Here is a 15,458-nt window from a genome sequence, read left to right as displayed (position 1 = left end):
GCAGTGGATTTCCTCCAACAAATTATTTTCCTCCAACAAATTATTCCACTAAACGAACCACGTACAACTCCCTTTATATCCCCCATCTTCCCATTTCTGACGCTGGATCTTCAATATCCTCAAGCTTTGAAATAGCAGGCAGCTACAAACCGTGTGTTAGCTGTAGTGGCTACGTTTTGGCTACAGTCCGTTGTCGCCTTGATATCAGCTGGAAAATGAAAAAACTAAGCACTGGATGGTACTGCCTAATTACTGGAAACAACGGCACACCACAAAACTCAGTCGTTGTACCAGCAGCTCACAGATATTTTAAGTTTTGCGTCTTTTTCATGGTACAGATCTTGCAGCTTCGGCCAAGAACAATGGGAGCAAGCAGGACCTGGAACCAACCTATGTGGAATAAATTCAAACGGAAATACGTCACCACCTCTCGTGGCATATATCCCATTGAAAGCAGCACAAAGGGGGGGGGGCATGTCTGTCGGTTTCAGTCGGTTTACATTGTTTGTTTGTTTTGTTTTTTTTTTCTTAATCACAAATGTAAATTCTTTGGCTGGTTACCCGCAACAACAGGCTCTACTCCCGTAAAAAGAGAAAAAGCAATACACAAAACAGGCACCTGGCGGAACACACATGAGGTGGGGCCTACCTTCAATGTTGCTGCAGAGTTCCTCGACGAGCTAACGTTCCGTTGAGAAGGGCCAGCCCGCAGAGTCCTTCGTCCGTCAGACCCTCAGTTTAGTAGCTTTTTTCCCCATCCATCCATTCATTTTCTTTACACCCTTGTCCCTTAGTGGGGTCGGGAGGTGCTGGTGCCTATCTCCAGCTAACGTTTCGAGCGAGAGGCGGGGTCACCCTGGACAGGTCGCCAGTCTGTCTCAGGGCAACACAGAGACAGGCAGGACAAACAACCATGCACACACACACTCACACCTAGGGAGAATTTGGAGAGACCAATTTACCTGACAGTCATGTTTTTGGACTGGGAGGAAGCCGGAGTACCCGGAAAGAACCCACCATGCACAGGGAGAACATGCAAACTCCATGCAGAAAGACCCCAGGCCGGGAATCTAACCTTCTTGCTGCCAAATGCGCCACTGTGCAGCCCTTTTCCCATCGTAATATTATTATTTTTCTTTAGATATAGTTTTTTTCCCCCTGACTTTTCCTAAAAATACACCAAATATGACTGTATCGGTGGTTAGTAATAGGAGACGTGTGAACTCCCCGGTCCAACAGTCCTTTAGCGTCCAGTCACCTCTTTCCAAAAAAATCAAACAGAAACTTCAGCCCGGCCAAAACCCCGACACTCGCCTGCGGGCTGGTCCGTCCCAAGGTGAAGACTCCCTTTTATATTTTTAGAAGCCTTCGAGCGCTTCTTTTCTTTCTTTCTTTCCTTTTCTATTTTTTTTTTCTTAAACAAAACGGAGCTGCTGCAGCAGCTCCACACACGCTTCTGGTGCGTCACCAGCCTGTTAAAACTTAGGATAGCTGTACGGCGCCCCCCACAGGTGAACCGTCAAATGATGCCAATAATTAAAATAGTACTTAAAAAACACACACACAAATGTGAGCATTTAGCACCGCTGTATAACATCTCTATGTTTTTTTTAGTATTATCTAATAATAATAATAATAATAATAATATTAATAATAATAATAATAATACATTTGCAAAGATGGAGTCAAAAGTTCAAGAGGAAATTGTGGATAAAGCAGTGAAGATCATGTCACCAGTTTGGATGTATTTCAGATATATAAAACAAAAAAGCTAATCAATAATTACCAATATTGATTGATTGATATGAAATGCTTAAATTGTGATGTGTTTGTCAGCCATCTTGTTCTATATATGCTTTAAAGTTTAAATAAACAGCAGAACACCACATATTCACTATCCACTTAACTGGTGTCTGCTGTAGATGTCTTAGTTCTGAATTGTTCTCTGTGCTTCAGTGTATTGAGAACTGTAAGAACAAATGATCCTTCATAGCACTTTCAGTGAATTGTTTAACCATTGAAAGCTGCAGGAAAAATTATCTTAAGCCACCACTGAGAAACCCTAAAATGTATTTTTTATTTTCTCCCAATCATTTAGCCTCAGACGATCTACGACAAGATCCAGATTGAACGGATGAGGAAGGCTTCAGTGTCTCCGTACCAGGAGGTTTCCTAGACGGTTTGAACCTTTACCTTTTGGTGCACCTCAGAACAAAAGTCAGAAAACACCTGGTGGCGTTTAATGGTTCCTGTGTAATGGAGGAACCATTAGAGCTGAGTGTAATTTTGCGACGTTTTCAGCAACTTTAAGATAGTGGCAAATCTTGCTGCAACGCGTGCTGTCCAAGTTACACGTTATACCTGTTCATGTCAATGAGCGCTTTGGCATTTACAATATGCAACATGTAATGTCAGACCCTCTTCAGACCTGGAATTAACATGTCTCTTAGTTGATAAAGACAAACAGTCATTGGAAATGTATCCATACCCCTTGATCTGTTTCCACATTTTGTCACATTACGATTGAGATTTGTGTGATAAACGGCACAAAGTAGCGAATAATTTGGAAGTGGAAGGAAAATTATTCATGTTCTGAAAAGGATGCCGTGAATTTGGATTCAGACTCTTCAACCTGTGAATCTCTGTAGCTCCTCCAGAGTGACCATATAGTATTCTTGGTTACTCATCGAATTGGTATGTAGTTCTCATGTGACAAAACACTTTGGGGAACTTTGTAGCTGTCAGCCATCTTGGTAGGGATCATAACTAACTGTAATGGTAGTTGTTATGGCGTTGCTATGACAATAAACAACCCACAAGCTTAGAACTAGCTCTTGCCTTGTTTCTATCTAATTAATAAACAATAAAAGTACATTAAAACTACTACTCAAATAAAATTTTTTAGTACCTTCATTTTGTTGGTCTGGAAGCCGTAGTTCATCTAAGTTTTGCACCTTCTACCAAGATGGCTGTTCAGTGGCGTGGATCACTTCTAGTTCAGACTTGTGGGAATTTTGTATTCATGTGTGTGAAGTTTTAACAAATAAAGCAAAAAGTGCCCATTTTCTCAATCTTTGGAGCAACAAAAAGAGAGAAAGGTTAAGATAATTAGTCAAATTCTAAAATAATACACAGATCACATGTTGGTGGATGATATACAAATTAATAAGAAAAATTTAGATTTTATAAAACCTAATTTAGGGACAACGATCTGCAAAATGGATTATTGTTCATTTAAAAATTGTCCATGTTTTTTCCTAATTTTATGCTGGAATGTGTATAACTATGTTTTTAAAGGTGCAACTGGGCTCTGTAACTTATGTTATATGTTTGTACATCTTGTAAATATATAGATGATATAAATAAAAATGTATATTATACAAATGTTTGTCTTGTTGAAGTTCACTTGTGTTGCCTGTCATTCGGCTGTATGTCTGCTTTTTATGTTTTTTTAATTTATTTTTTAAACCATCTGTATCATAGTAAAAAATTACATTTTGTCTGATTTCCTTTGACTTTTCTATTTTGTCAAACCAGAACACAGAGAGTTCATGGTCTGCCTACAGTTAACGCAAAACGTGTCAGCTAACCAATCAGAGATTTCCAAGTTTCCATGACTTCACCATCTGGGAGTTCCCTTAAAGAGACAGTAATCATTCAGTATTTAAATATCCGACTTTGAAGACATGAATAAATCTGACATATTCTCTGTCATATAGTGGAATTTGGCCAAAAAAAGGAGAAAGGAAAGAAAAAGAAGTTTGGTCTGATTTAATTACAGACGTGAGGGGAAAAATAAAGTTTGCTGTTTTATTTGGTGTGTCTGAATTTCTGGTTTCAATTGTCCAAGTTTGGTATGATAAAAATAAAATATTAAGTCGATGCTAATCATTGGCATATTTTCATCAATCAAAGCATAAACCTGTCAAGTTACAGAGTAAAAGTTAAAGTCGTTTTTCTTTCCAATTTGGGTGGTTGGAATAAATAAAACTAGATTTTTAAGAAGACTACTTTCTTTTAAATATTTATTTGTGTTTTAACGTCAAAAAGAAGCAGACAGAGTTATAAAAAGCATTTATTTAACAAATGTAAAATACTGTTTGACATTCACCTGGAAACAACAGGACAGACATGGACACACAATAACTTGGAACAAACAAAAAACCCATGGAATCTTTGAAATTCAGTCACACATGTAAGTATCATTATGGGTTTTACATAAAGTCACAAAAGCCAGATGTTAGCATAGAATAAAAAAATATTTTGAAAATAAACACCACTGAAAATTTTCTATCTTCATTTTATCTTTGTGTTTGACTCACATATTTTAGCCTTTAAATGTATACTTCATATAAAAAAATAAATTAATAAAAATTGTATTTATAAGGCAATTTACAGGTACATTTCTCAATAACAGCATTAATCAATGTAAAAAAAAAATAATTCAAGTTCTAGATCATGATTTTTTTTCTTAAGATCTGATGATGAATGGATGATATGGAGAGATTTTTCAGTCAATCTTTGTGAAATTGTCAAAAATTTCACAGTGGACTGGACTCTGCCATAAACAGAATATAGGACATCAGTCGCACTTTCCATTGGAATTATCCAATGGAACTTTGGCCAGGCCAAATCAGCATCTCTCTCTCTCTCTTTCTCTCTCTCTATTCTCATATAAAAATGCGACAATAAGAGGAATCTTGATGGATCTAGAGACATTGAAAAATGTTACAATAGAAATGTAATAGAAAAAGGAATATGAAAAGTATTAGCAGCAGAAGTCATGAAGAACGCATAACCTGAGTGAAAGTCAAGCCTCGTCTTGCTGCTGTGTTCAAGTTAAAATCTGATAAATTAAATTTTTGTGTATATGTTCAAATCCATCTGAGCTACTACTAATAATAAAAAAGCAACAACCATTGATTGCCTTTATATTCATATATTCTTTAGATTCCAGCAAATCTGCACTGAAACACAGCTAGTGCTGCGGGACATTATGAAGAAGTGGAGCCCCACATCAAATACTGCATATGTGCTCATACAACCGTGGGCCAGCCCAGGGTAGTGCTAACTTAATATGCAAATATGTGACTTCTCCATACTGCATCATTTGGGTGCAATAAATGTTTTATTTCATCAAGTGGTGACAGTAGTAGGGTAGATAAAATTTGTTCCCTGAGACCATAAAAACACAGCAGTATCTCAATTCAAAAAGGCTCAATATAAAAAACATGATAAATCAGGCATGATAATGTAGACCAGACATGTGAAATGAATATTTTAGAATATCTGAAACTCAGATATCCGACCAAAGATGAATGGACTGACGGAATGTTACAGTTTGAGTGATTATGTTATTCTGGTAAAAGGTTTTCACTACTGTTCATCTCAACCATTGTTTCTTTGCTATAGTTAACACTTAAAAAGAAAAGAAATATTAAAATAGATCTTTTTTTTGTTTTGTTTTGTTTTGTTTAAACAGCCGAACAGCACTCTACTCCTTTTAAAACAACCATGTCAAATTTAGGACTTTTATTTTCAGAAAGTCACACTCTCCGGCTGAACTTTGGGTCCCGTCTGGTGCAAATTACCTGGTCCTACATGCTGCTGGAATATTTCGATTATCTTACCTAAAATCAAAACACAGTGTCAATGTCTGGCTGGTCAAACCAGAAACAGAAACAGATATAGTCTGGTTGAACATAAATAGTGAATTACGAGATATTACAATTCACAGTTCAGTCCAATACAGATAGACAGGCATAAAATGTACTTAAATGAACAGTATTATGTATTTCACAGACATATAGTGTCTCTTTTAAAGTAGTTATGTTATCTTCAGGTGCTATAAAATGCTATATATACACACCTAATGTGACTCAAAAAAAAAAAGACAAGAAAAGTTGTAAATTAATGCTTTAAAATTGGGCCACAGTCTCTTTAAGAAACTCCTGCTCTGTCTGAAACTCCGCCTTCAGGAAGTCTTCACAACCTCGCTCCTTTATTAACCCTTTAACAACGTTAAAGAGAAGCACTGCTGTGATGACATGCTGAAGGGGGAGTGTCAAAGAATAGGAGCTTCTTAAAGAGACAGGAACCGATTTAGAGTCTCCAGATATAACTATGACGCCTTGCCTAACTTTACCACTTCATTTACAGAGGACTTCTGGCATTTTTTTTAAAAATCACAAGTGCCGAATTTTTTCTCATAAATATGTAAAAATCAATCAAGAAATTTTTAAACGTTTTTGTAAAGATTTGCTCTTCCATGGCCACATAATGTTTTTCTTCAGATTAATTTAACAAACATGTTCAATTGAAAAAGTCAAAAAGACTTTCCAAAACCATAAAGAGAATATTTTTTATTGTAAATAAGTCAAACAAATCTGGAATTAATTAATTACTGGTGGGGATTTACTCCTCAGTGACCAGAGGTTTTTTTTTTTTGTTTGTTTGTTTTATGGGTGGTTAGCAGCAGAGATTTTAAAGCAGAGTTTGCAGCATGTCTTGTTGAACTTAGACCCTCTTTATTAAAAACCACTTTGCCACTGTAGGATTTTTGCACTTGTTTGACGCAGACGCTAGGTGGGGCAAGACGACCAGTTCTTCAGGTCCATTGTTTAAGAGAACAAATAAAACCTAAACAAAGGAGGAACATGCTAACTCCAAATTGAAATCCCCCAAACAGTTTCAGTTCAGAAAAGTCTCAGGCAGCACGTCATGTCAATCTGAAAAAGTTTTTTTTTTTTTTTTTTTTTTTTTAAAGGGATTCACAATCCTGGTGACTGACTAAATAGTTAATTCTGTTAAACAGTATTTACTATTAAAAATATTCATGTAAACTATGACTATTCATGTGTCATACATGTGTTTCAGAAGTAACCTTTTAGTGGAAATGTAAACAGAAATATGAAGGTTCAAATATTTCATTTCAATAAATGAAGTAAAAAAATTTTTGCCAAGCTCATTTTAGCTATCTCAGCTATCTCCTGTCTTATATGTTCTGATCTTTCCCCTTTTTGAGGAGCGACTCTGTAGGATGTCATATTTAAACTCCCATAATACACAAATTTAGAGACTAAAACAGAAAAGATCAACTTAAAAAAGTATGAGGTTAAAAAAAATAAATAAATAAAAAAACACTTGAGCTCTGTTATGCATACTTTTCTCTTTGTAACTTTAAGGAAACTGTCTCACCAAACCAAAATGATTTGGATTTTTTTTGTTTCTCTTCTGTATCCATTCACTCTACATTTGGTAACACTGCAGTTCTGTTTCATCCCTTAATTTAAATCTGACCTTCTTCATTGGGCTATGAAGGTTTTAACATGAAAACAAATTTAATGTCTTGGTTTAGTTTGTTTTTTCTCTTCCATTGAAATAGTTTTGTCTGCATGTTCAATGAGTGTCACAAAGAAAGCATTCAAATTAAGTGAAAAATCGGAATGTTTTTCCTCTCACCTCTAAACTGGTAAAGTAAAATCCCCACCATCCCAATCAGAAATGCAGTGATGAATCCACAAGCGAACATGTAGCCACAATCGGATTTGACTTCGACCATTGGTACTGGAAGAACAGCAGAGATAATCATAAAACAGTGTAAAATATGTGTAAAAGTACATGCTAAACAGTGTAGTAGTTTCTACTAAAAGCTTAATTGAAAAAACTTAACACGTTTGATTAAACTGTAATTAAAGCAATATGTTATTTATCACACACTTTACATTTACAGAGATCTCAAATTGCTACAATTGATACAACATAAAACATAAAAAAACACATATTGAAACATTCAGATTGTAAAAAGACTGTAGCGTCTCCATTTCAGACAGAAACCTGGAGCCAGTAATTCAAGTTGAAAAAGTAAAACTTCATAGATGTATTACCCCCAGAATATCAGATTATACATGTGTTTCAAGTTTCCTTCTGTTCATTTTGATGATTATCACTTAGATTTAATGAAAAAACAGCAAACCAATTTATTGAAAAAAAAATCTTAAACGAATAGAAATTATCTTTAATAGAGAAAGGTTATGCTAGAGGCCTACGTAATCATACAGCAGTTGTCTGACTGGACAGATGTCCAGCAGACGGTCACCGACACCCTAATCATGAAGACAAAGCAGCGCTTGAGTCAGGTGTAATTGTCATCCCGGGCCACTAGATGGCGGTGTGATTTTATGATGTCTTACAACACGCATGCGCCCCTTTCACCCTTAGCTTCCACCTCATTCTAAACAATAACATGTCTCCGTCTCCCATGAAGAAGTGCTCATCTAACACATATATTCCTGATCTGAAGTTATGTTCAACTCAACAGGCTAAGTACAACACAGCACCATGCTGTCCGCCATTGTTCTGTACACGTCACACCTCTGTAGGAGGTTTTCCAGAAAAGTTCTACTCGGAGCTGGTTTCTTAAAACGCAGGTGTGAAAGACTGTGGTCGCTGTTGTCATGTAAACGACCCATTTTTAGAAGCATGTGGAAATGTACTCAAAATGTCCAACCCCGTGTTAAGCTTTGAATTTAAATAAAGTCCTAATAATAATAATAATAATAATAATAATAATAATAATAATAATCTTGATTCAGTATCAAAAAGCTGTCAACCTTTTTTTATACAAATCTACACTTCTGGTTTCAATTGTACATACTGATTTCAAACCTCTTCTGGCTTTTTTTTTTTAATCCTTCAGGCTTTTTATAGTGAATTTCTCATATAAATGAAAGGGAAGCTGACTTCCAGGCAAATGACAAAGAATTTTTTCTCATTGCAGTTTTTGCGGACAAATATATTTTAATTTAGAAATTGAGTACTTGTGGTGGTTCAGAACCAGCAACCCTCCAACTAAACAATGTTGAATGCGTTGGATTGCGGGGACTATGTAGTAGTGACACCAAACCAAAAAGTGATGCGACTTCATGTCATCTACATTGGTAGATTTAAATAAGGTCTTGTGATTATATTATTGGCCTGAAAAATAATTCCAGTGGTGGATCTCAAACTAGGCATTTAAACCGAAAATGTTGGCTTAATGCTAACGTTCTCTGTCCACGGTTGATGATGACTAACAAACTCACCTTTAATCTTAGAGATCAAATTGTTTGATTCGGTGTCCGTTTCGCGCTTGACAATGCAGGTGAGATTTACAGAGTCTGGTTTTGTTGAGAAAAAGGCGATAAGCTCTGAAGTGTCACTTGAAGAATTGTTGCTGCAGTGATCACACGAAGGCTCGATCTCCCAGTAGAAGGCAACGCCGGTAACAGGAGAAGAACAGTTGAGCACCAAAACACAGCCATTTTCGCTTTTTGTGAAATATTGGTTGAGCTGTATGGTCGGTTTCTTGAGGCGTTCTGCAATTGTTATTGAATTAAAAAAAAAAAAAAGTAGATTTTTTTAAACAATTGAACTTAACATCCAAAATGACATGATCTAAAATGATGCAATGATTATAGAAAAAACGGGTTAAGGAAATGCAACTTACCTTTCACTACTAGATAGACCCGGTTTACTTGGTTGTAATTTGAACTGTTGAGGAGGTCCACATTGTAATGCATGGCATCACGTAACCTAAGATCTCGCATCGTTAAATCCCCTGTAGAAACACAGAAAACATTGTAAACAGAAATCAACATTTATTTGCATCTTATCAGGAGACCATTTCCTTTTTACCTGTTGTCGTGTTAAGTGAGAGCCTCCCTCTGTATTCTGGGCGACGTTCAGTATTTACACCTTCTTGGTCCCATGTTGCAATCCAGGTAAAGTTGTGCAATATTGACCAGTCAATTCTAGCCAGAGTCCATGATTTGAAGGCTTTGGCTGGCAAGGTAATGGTTTCACCTACGTACCCAATGACTGTGGTTGTGGAGCTGAACTGACCAAGAACTTTAAGCTGCAGCCCTGGAGGAAAAAATTAAAAGGCATCAGTGTAATTGTTACGACCGCCCCTGGCCCTGGGCGATAACATAAAGAAGTGTCCAGAATAACAAGTGAGACTTAAAATGATTTATTAAAAAAAAAAAAGATTTATTAAAAAAAAAAAAGGGTGGTTTTACAGACAAAAACACAGTACAAATTAGAGAGGGTTAAGTGAAACATCGGTAATGAAACAAAAACAGCCAAACAACTCAATCTAAAGTAAACTCAAAAACCAAAAGGAACAAAAAAAGAGCACCATGCTTCCAAAACACAAGCTTCTAAATTAAGTTGAAGCAATCAAGATCAGAGTCAAACGGTGCTAAGCAAAACAAAAATGGGTCAGCAGATCAAGGTTCTTCAAAACAGTCAATTACAAGCAAACGCATGCAAACAAATGTGAGGGGCAGACTGAACAAAGTCTCTTCCTGACCTTTTCCTTAAGAGTGCCAAAAAATATCAAATAAATTCTGCGTCTCTTTTTTAAAATTTATATTGGAAAAAAAAAAACAGTATTTTTTTTTTTAGTTGGCCTAGTTTTATAATTTCTGTAATTCCAATTGGTGAAGCGACACAGTTTCCAGCAGCGCAGGCGACATTGTATTTATCAGAAGGGTTCAGTGAATGCGCATATGAAACTGGGGGGTTCGGTACCTCAAAAAAGGTTAAGAACCACTGGTCTAAGGGTTTCGAAACTTAGAGAAGTTTTGTCGAATTGGTACGTGCTCTTTGAAGATGTCGAATTTTGGGAAGTGAAACAAGTGGGCGACTTCTTTTATACGAGTACATTTTCTCACTTCTCTGTCAATGTCAAGGGACATTGTTTGTCCAGCATAAAAAAAAATTCATAAAAAGAAAGGTGCAGTTATTTCCTTAAAACACCAATGCAACCAAAGAGAGGCAGACAAGAGAGCAGTAAATGATCAGTTCACCCACACCAGCCACCTACACCACCGCTACCACCAGTAAGACCAGGCAGAGAGAGAAGGGCTTACTCCATCTTGTTCTTTCATTCAGCCAGAATCCACTGCTCATTGCTGTTGATGAGGGGTGAAATATTGTTGTTCCAGTATTTATCAAATTGGCCTATGTTGCTCATCTTGTCATTATCATGATAAACCAAAGCAACACACTTCATCTCCACTCATGTAAAAGAACATCGCGACACTTAAACACCTTCGTTTTGGGCGCAGTGATGATGTAAAGGTTAAGCTGTGCAGAACGAACATTTGCATGACTGACACAAAGAGAAATTAACTGGGAGAATCTTAGCCATCGGAGCTTAACATTAGTTAAACTCCGATGGAGCTTAACATCAGAGCTAATAAAAGCTCCGATGGCTTTGCAAGCCCCAAAATGTTTCTCACAGTGAGGCAATTTTCTTCTTCCTGATCAGGTCCTATCTCCCTTATTTCTATTGCCCTTCTTCAACAGATACCATTTAAACAGACCTTTTAACCATCCATCCATTGTCTTACACTCTTATCCCTAGTCGTGAGTGGTGCTGGTGCCTATCTCCAGCGGAATCACACTGGACAGGTTGCCAGTCCTTCGCAGGACAACCTTTCCTTTTATCCATCCATCCATCCTAGTCCCTAGTGGGGTCAGGAGGGGTGCTGGTCCTTAACTCCAGCGAATGTTTCGAGTGAGAGGCGTACATCCTGGACAGGTTGCCAGTTCATCGCAGGGCGACCTTTTAACCATTGAAATCAAAACAGACACTGACCATGGAATAAAGATCAGCCCTTACAACATGGCACTCCTTTCAATCATCAACATGTCCTACACACTTTTAAGATTAGTGATTTGAATATCTAAGTGGTTCTATGCACCTGAATTAATTTGTGCCAATACAGCGTAACTCCACAGGCCAAGACGCTGTTTTCAGCAATATTGTTATTAATATTCAATTATTTACATTAAACATCTATCTGCCATGTTGGTAGAAGAATTATAAGACATTGTCACCTGGTGGTTTAAATAAAAAACAATCAGACAGCAAAAAGTTTAGATTCTTGAATCAATATGTTTCTAATCCATCACTTGAGGTTCAGCAAGAGTTTGCAATCGCTGACTCATAGGTTTTAATACGAAGAAAGTTTTTCACACAGGTTCTTAACATCGCTTTTTTCTTAGTGAGGCTAAGAAAAAAGAAAATCCAATTACAAGAATAAACTCATAATATTATGAGAAAAAATATACAATAATATTATACAATACACAATAATATTCCCGCATTATTTCAACAATGAAGTCGAAATAATGCAGGAATAAAGTTGTAATATTAGGAGAATAAAGTAGTAGCCTAATTTTATAAGAACTCTTACGTGATAAATAATTAAAAAAAAAAAAAGAGAGAAATATTTAGCAACTTGTGAAGTTATACTTTGGTGTCGGGGTGTACAAATAAGGAAATATCTAATCTTTCAACACATTAGCATAAAATTATCATATGTGGAGGTGCTAAAAGTCATTGAAAATAACCTCCTATGACACAGTTGAAGAGTTGCTAAATATATGCATGACATGCTTCTTCCATGGGTGTGTTTCATCTCTGGGAAAGGATGACAGCTCATGACAAATAGGATTTTTGAAACAACATCTCATTTACCACTGTTATTCTATAGGATTTCAAATTTAGGGTGCGTTCACACTGCAACCTGAAGGGACCCAATTCCGATTTTTTGTCAAATTGGATTTTTTTGACGGGCCGTTCACACTGTTAGGTCGCATTTGAATCAGATACGCATTGGATATAGGTCGCATTCAAAAAGAATCTGACCTGTGCTGTTCAGACTGTGATGAAAAGATCAGATACAGGTCGCATTACGTCAAAAAAAATCGGTATCGGGTCACTTTAGGCTGCAGTGTGAACGCACCCTAAGACACAGAGACTTAATTCAAAGTCTGTATGAATTCAAATTACACAGACTTTAAATTAATTACTTATTACAGATACTAGAAAAATAGCTTGTTTATGTGTATAAGGGTGCTGTACGTTTTTTAAAATTTTGTTGGAATTGCATGTAATTAACTCAAAGTAGTGCCCAATTCTGAAGTGGAATTTAAAAAGAGCCTGAAAACTGTCTTACATACATGTATGCAACAAATGGCTACAAAGTATTGAGTCAGCAGAGTGAATACAAATGCATGCCACACTTTTCAGATTTTTGGGGTACAAAAAACTTTCAAAATAATGAATTACTTCCTTTCCAGTTCAGAGTAATTCTCTGCTACGTATTAGTTTGTGACTTAGAATCCTAATAAAATGCACTGAAGTTTGTGACTTGATAAAATATGAAAAAGTTCATGGGATTACTTTTGTTTGGCAGTCTGCAGTTATAAATATCATTTGAATTGGAATGTTAAGTTCCTGTATTAAAGAAAAAGGGAAGGCCATCAGTATCAATTCTTAGTAAAAGGGAAATACACACTGGAAACACATTCTGCTTTATTACTGGATCCAGTGGCGCAAAAAGTGGCTATGCAGCGCATGCAACGCATAGGGGCGCAGCACCAGAGGGGGCGCCAAAACCCCGTCTGGAGGGGTTTTGGCGTCCCCTCTGGTTTTGGCGCCCCCTCCGATTATGTTTTCCCATACATTTCAGCGCGCCTTACGCTCCTTTACGGAGCCCCCCAGGAGAAATGGGGGATTTTTTTTCTTTTGCGTTCCCTCGCAATACTTTTGCGTTATTATTATTAACGCTTTGGTGCAAAAAACTGATTGAAAATCGATTTATTTACTGCATTTTTATGTCTGTTAAGGCTCAGATGGAACGGCACAGAAAGCAGCCCTTTAAACCAGTCAGACTACGAACACAATAGAGACACAATCAGATGACTTATTACCCCGCGATAATAACTCAATAGTCCATGGAAAAACCTTATAAGCTTGTATTAAAGCAGAAAGTACGGCGGCCACCGTAAAAAAGGCTTACAGTATCAATTATGCCGCATGAACTGATCAGTAGATTATTGCGAGGGAACGCAAAAGTATTGCGAGAGAACGCAAAACCTTTTGCGAGGGAACGCAAAAGTTTTGCGAGGGAACGCAAAAGAAAAAAATGCCCCATGTCCCCTGGGGGGCTCCGTACTCCTTCACCTAACACACATAATGAGGTAAATCTAGCGCGAGTTTCACACTTAACGTATCCTCGCCTGTGGGGTGGAGGGGAGTAGGGGGTGGAGCGAGCGTATGTTTCCTTCCTTGGGGCGGGGGGGGCGCCGATTTATGTTTTCGCATCCACCTGAATAATGTGCATCACAGTTGCGCCACTGACTGGATCTCATGCAAATTGGACACATTTTTCACGGATAATCTTTTGAGAATTAAGAAACAACCGACACAGAGAATAAAGTATACAATATTTCCTATATCTTTTTTTTTCTTTTTCATGCTTATCATGAGAACTAGCCATCGATCCAACGACATGTTTTAATTTTAAAACATCTTAAACACACTTAGCCCACACCAAATGCTTTCGTCAGGCATAGAAACCATAATTTTAAAGTAAAGCCTGACACTTCTGTAGGTCTTAGAATATGTCCTGAACCGTCGTTTTATATTTTACATTTTAAAACAGACATTATATTCTCAAAAACCTGGGCCTCGTTTCAGAAAGCAGGGTTTTGACAAGCGCTGAGCAGAATATTCTAATAAACCTTATAGCTCTATGATCGGAAAAGAAGGCGAGTCAGGTGCGCGAGTTACATGTCAACATTACAATTATTTACTTTCCGAAGGTGGATGAAAAGGTTTGGTTTTGAAATAAAACGAAGCTCTTAGTGGGGGAAAAAACATAAAAGAGAAGCAGAATAACTTCACACACCTTGTGGAGGTCAAACCCAAACAAGGTTTCTAACAGAGACAAGCGCTACTAAATGGCTGACATCTCACTACACCTGCGCAGGAGAGAAACGCTAGTGCTCAAAAATATGTTAACCAGAAAACGTGACCACCCTCACTCGACAGAAATGTATGTACAGGCGTTTCTGCCAATTTACCCCGTTTCTGCCAATTTCCCCCGTCCCTGACCAGCTAAAAAAAAGTAGGACAGACTCAAATGTTTACGGTTCACAGAATGAGTTGCGATGGCAACTTGAGCAAAGTCAACGGCTGCGTGGCTTTCTGACATGTAGCTTGGCCTGAGTACACACACACACACAAACACACACCCAACTCCTGACCCTACATTCACTAACCCCGCTCTAATTACTTACCTTGAAACAACAGGAAAAGGACGATAAATCTCATTGCTGCAGCGCCCAGACAATAGACAGCGATGACTTAAAGGAGAGTAGAGTTCCCGCTTTAACTTCCGCAACGACGCATGAGAACGCACCAACAGCTAGATCAAGATATAGTTACACACTGAAAGTGTTTGTTAATCAAACACATTAAATGCCATACAAACATCCAGACATGTTGTTGAATTTAAACTTCTGTTTTGTCCCACACAGATGATGTTCTTACACATCAACCACACTCTCATCACGTCACATATCACATGTTTTTTTGTTTTTTTTTGAGAGGGTGGGGT

General features: G+C 37.3%; 2 protein-coding genes across 2 annotated transcripts in view; one reads left to right on the top strand and one right to left on the bottom strand.

Annotated features, from left to right (window-relative positions):
- LOC103144676 (SLAM family member 5-like) overlaps positions 1 to 3,450 on the top strand; it is a 14,312-nt gene extending 10,862 nt beyond the window's left edge. Inside the window, exon 5 of the mRNA XM_016676189.1 lies at positions 2,099 to 3,450. Within this exon, the coding sequence (XP_016531675.1) occupies positions 2,099 to 2,176 (78 nt within the window). The 3' untranslated portion in view covers positions 2,177 to 3,450. The remainder of the gene's footprint in view (positions 1 to 2,098) is intronic.
- Positions 3,451 to 4,580: 1,130 nt separating this feature from the next.
- LOC103144606 (SLAM family member 5) lies at positions 4,581 to 15,391 on the bottom strand. The gene is made up of 6 exons (XM_007561675.2): positions 15,139 to 15,391; positions 9,676 to 9,903; positions 9,488 to 9,598; positions 9,084 to 9,356; positions 7,462 to 7,566; positions 4,581 to 5,630 (listed from the first exon to the last, which is right to left on the bottom strand). The coding sequence occupies exons 1-6, from the start codon at positions 15,170 to 15,172 to the stop codon at positions 5,539 to 5,541; spliced, it is 843 nt and encodes a 280-aa protein (XP_007561737.1). The 5' UTR covers positions 15,173 to 15,391; the 3' UTR covers positions 4,581 to 5,538.
- Between the last annotated feature and the right edge of the window lie 67 nt (positions 15,392 to 15,458).

This window comes from Poecilia formosa, unplaced genomic scaffold, assembly GCF_000485575.1.
Source record: "Poecilia formosa unplaced genomic scaffold, Poecilia_formosa-5.1.2 Scaffold130, whole genome shotgun sequence".
In the NCBI taxonomy this organism is placed as follows: Eukaryota; Metazoa; Chordata; class Actinopteri; order Cyprinodontiformes; family Poeciliidae; genus Poecilia; species Poecilia formosa.
This window is presented reverse-complemented; position numbering and strand designations above follow the sequence as displayed.

Excerpts from the sequence above, each read along its gene's own strand:
- LOC103144606 (XM_007561675.2), bottom strand. The coding sequence starts at position 15,172 with ATGAGATTTATCGTCCTTTTCCTGTTGTTTCAAG. Across the intron at positions 9,599-9,675 it reads CTCACTTAACACGACAACAG|GGGATTTAACGATGCGAGAT; the intron begins GTAAAAAGGAAA and ends GTGTTTCTACAG. Across the intron at positions 9,357-9,487 it reads GGTCTATCTAGTAGTGAAAG|AACGCCTCAAGAAACCGACC; the intron begins GTAAGTTGCATT and ends TAACAATTGCAG.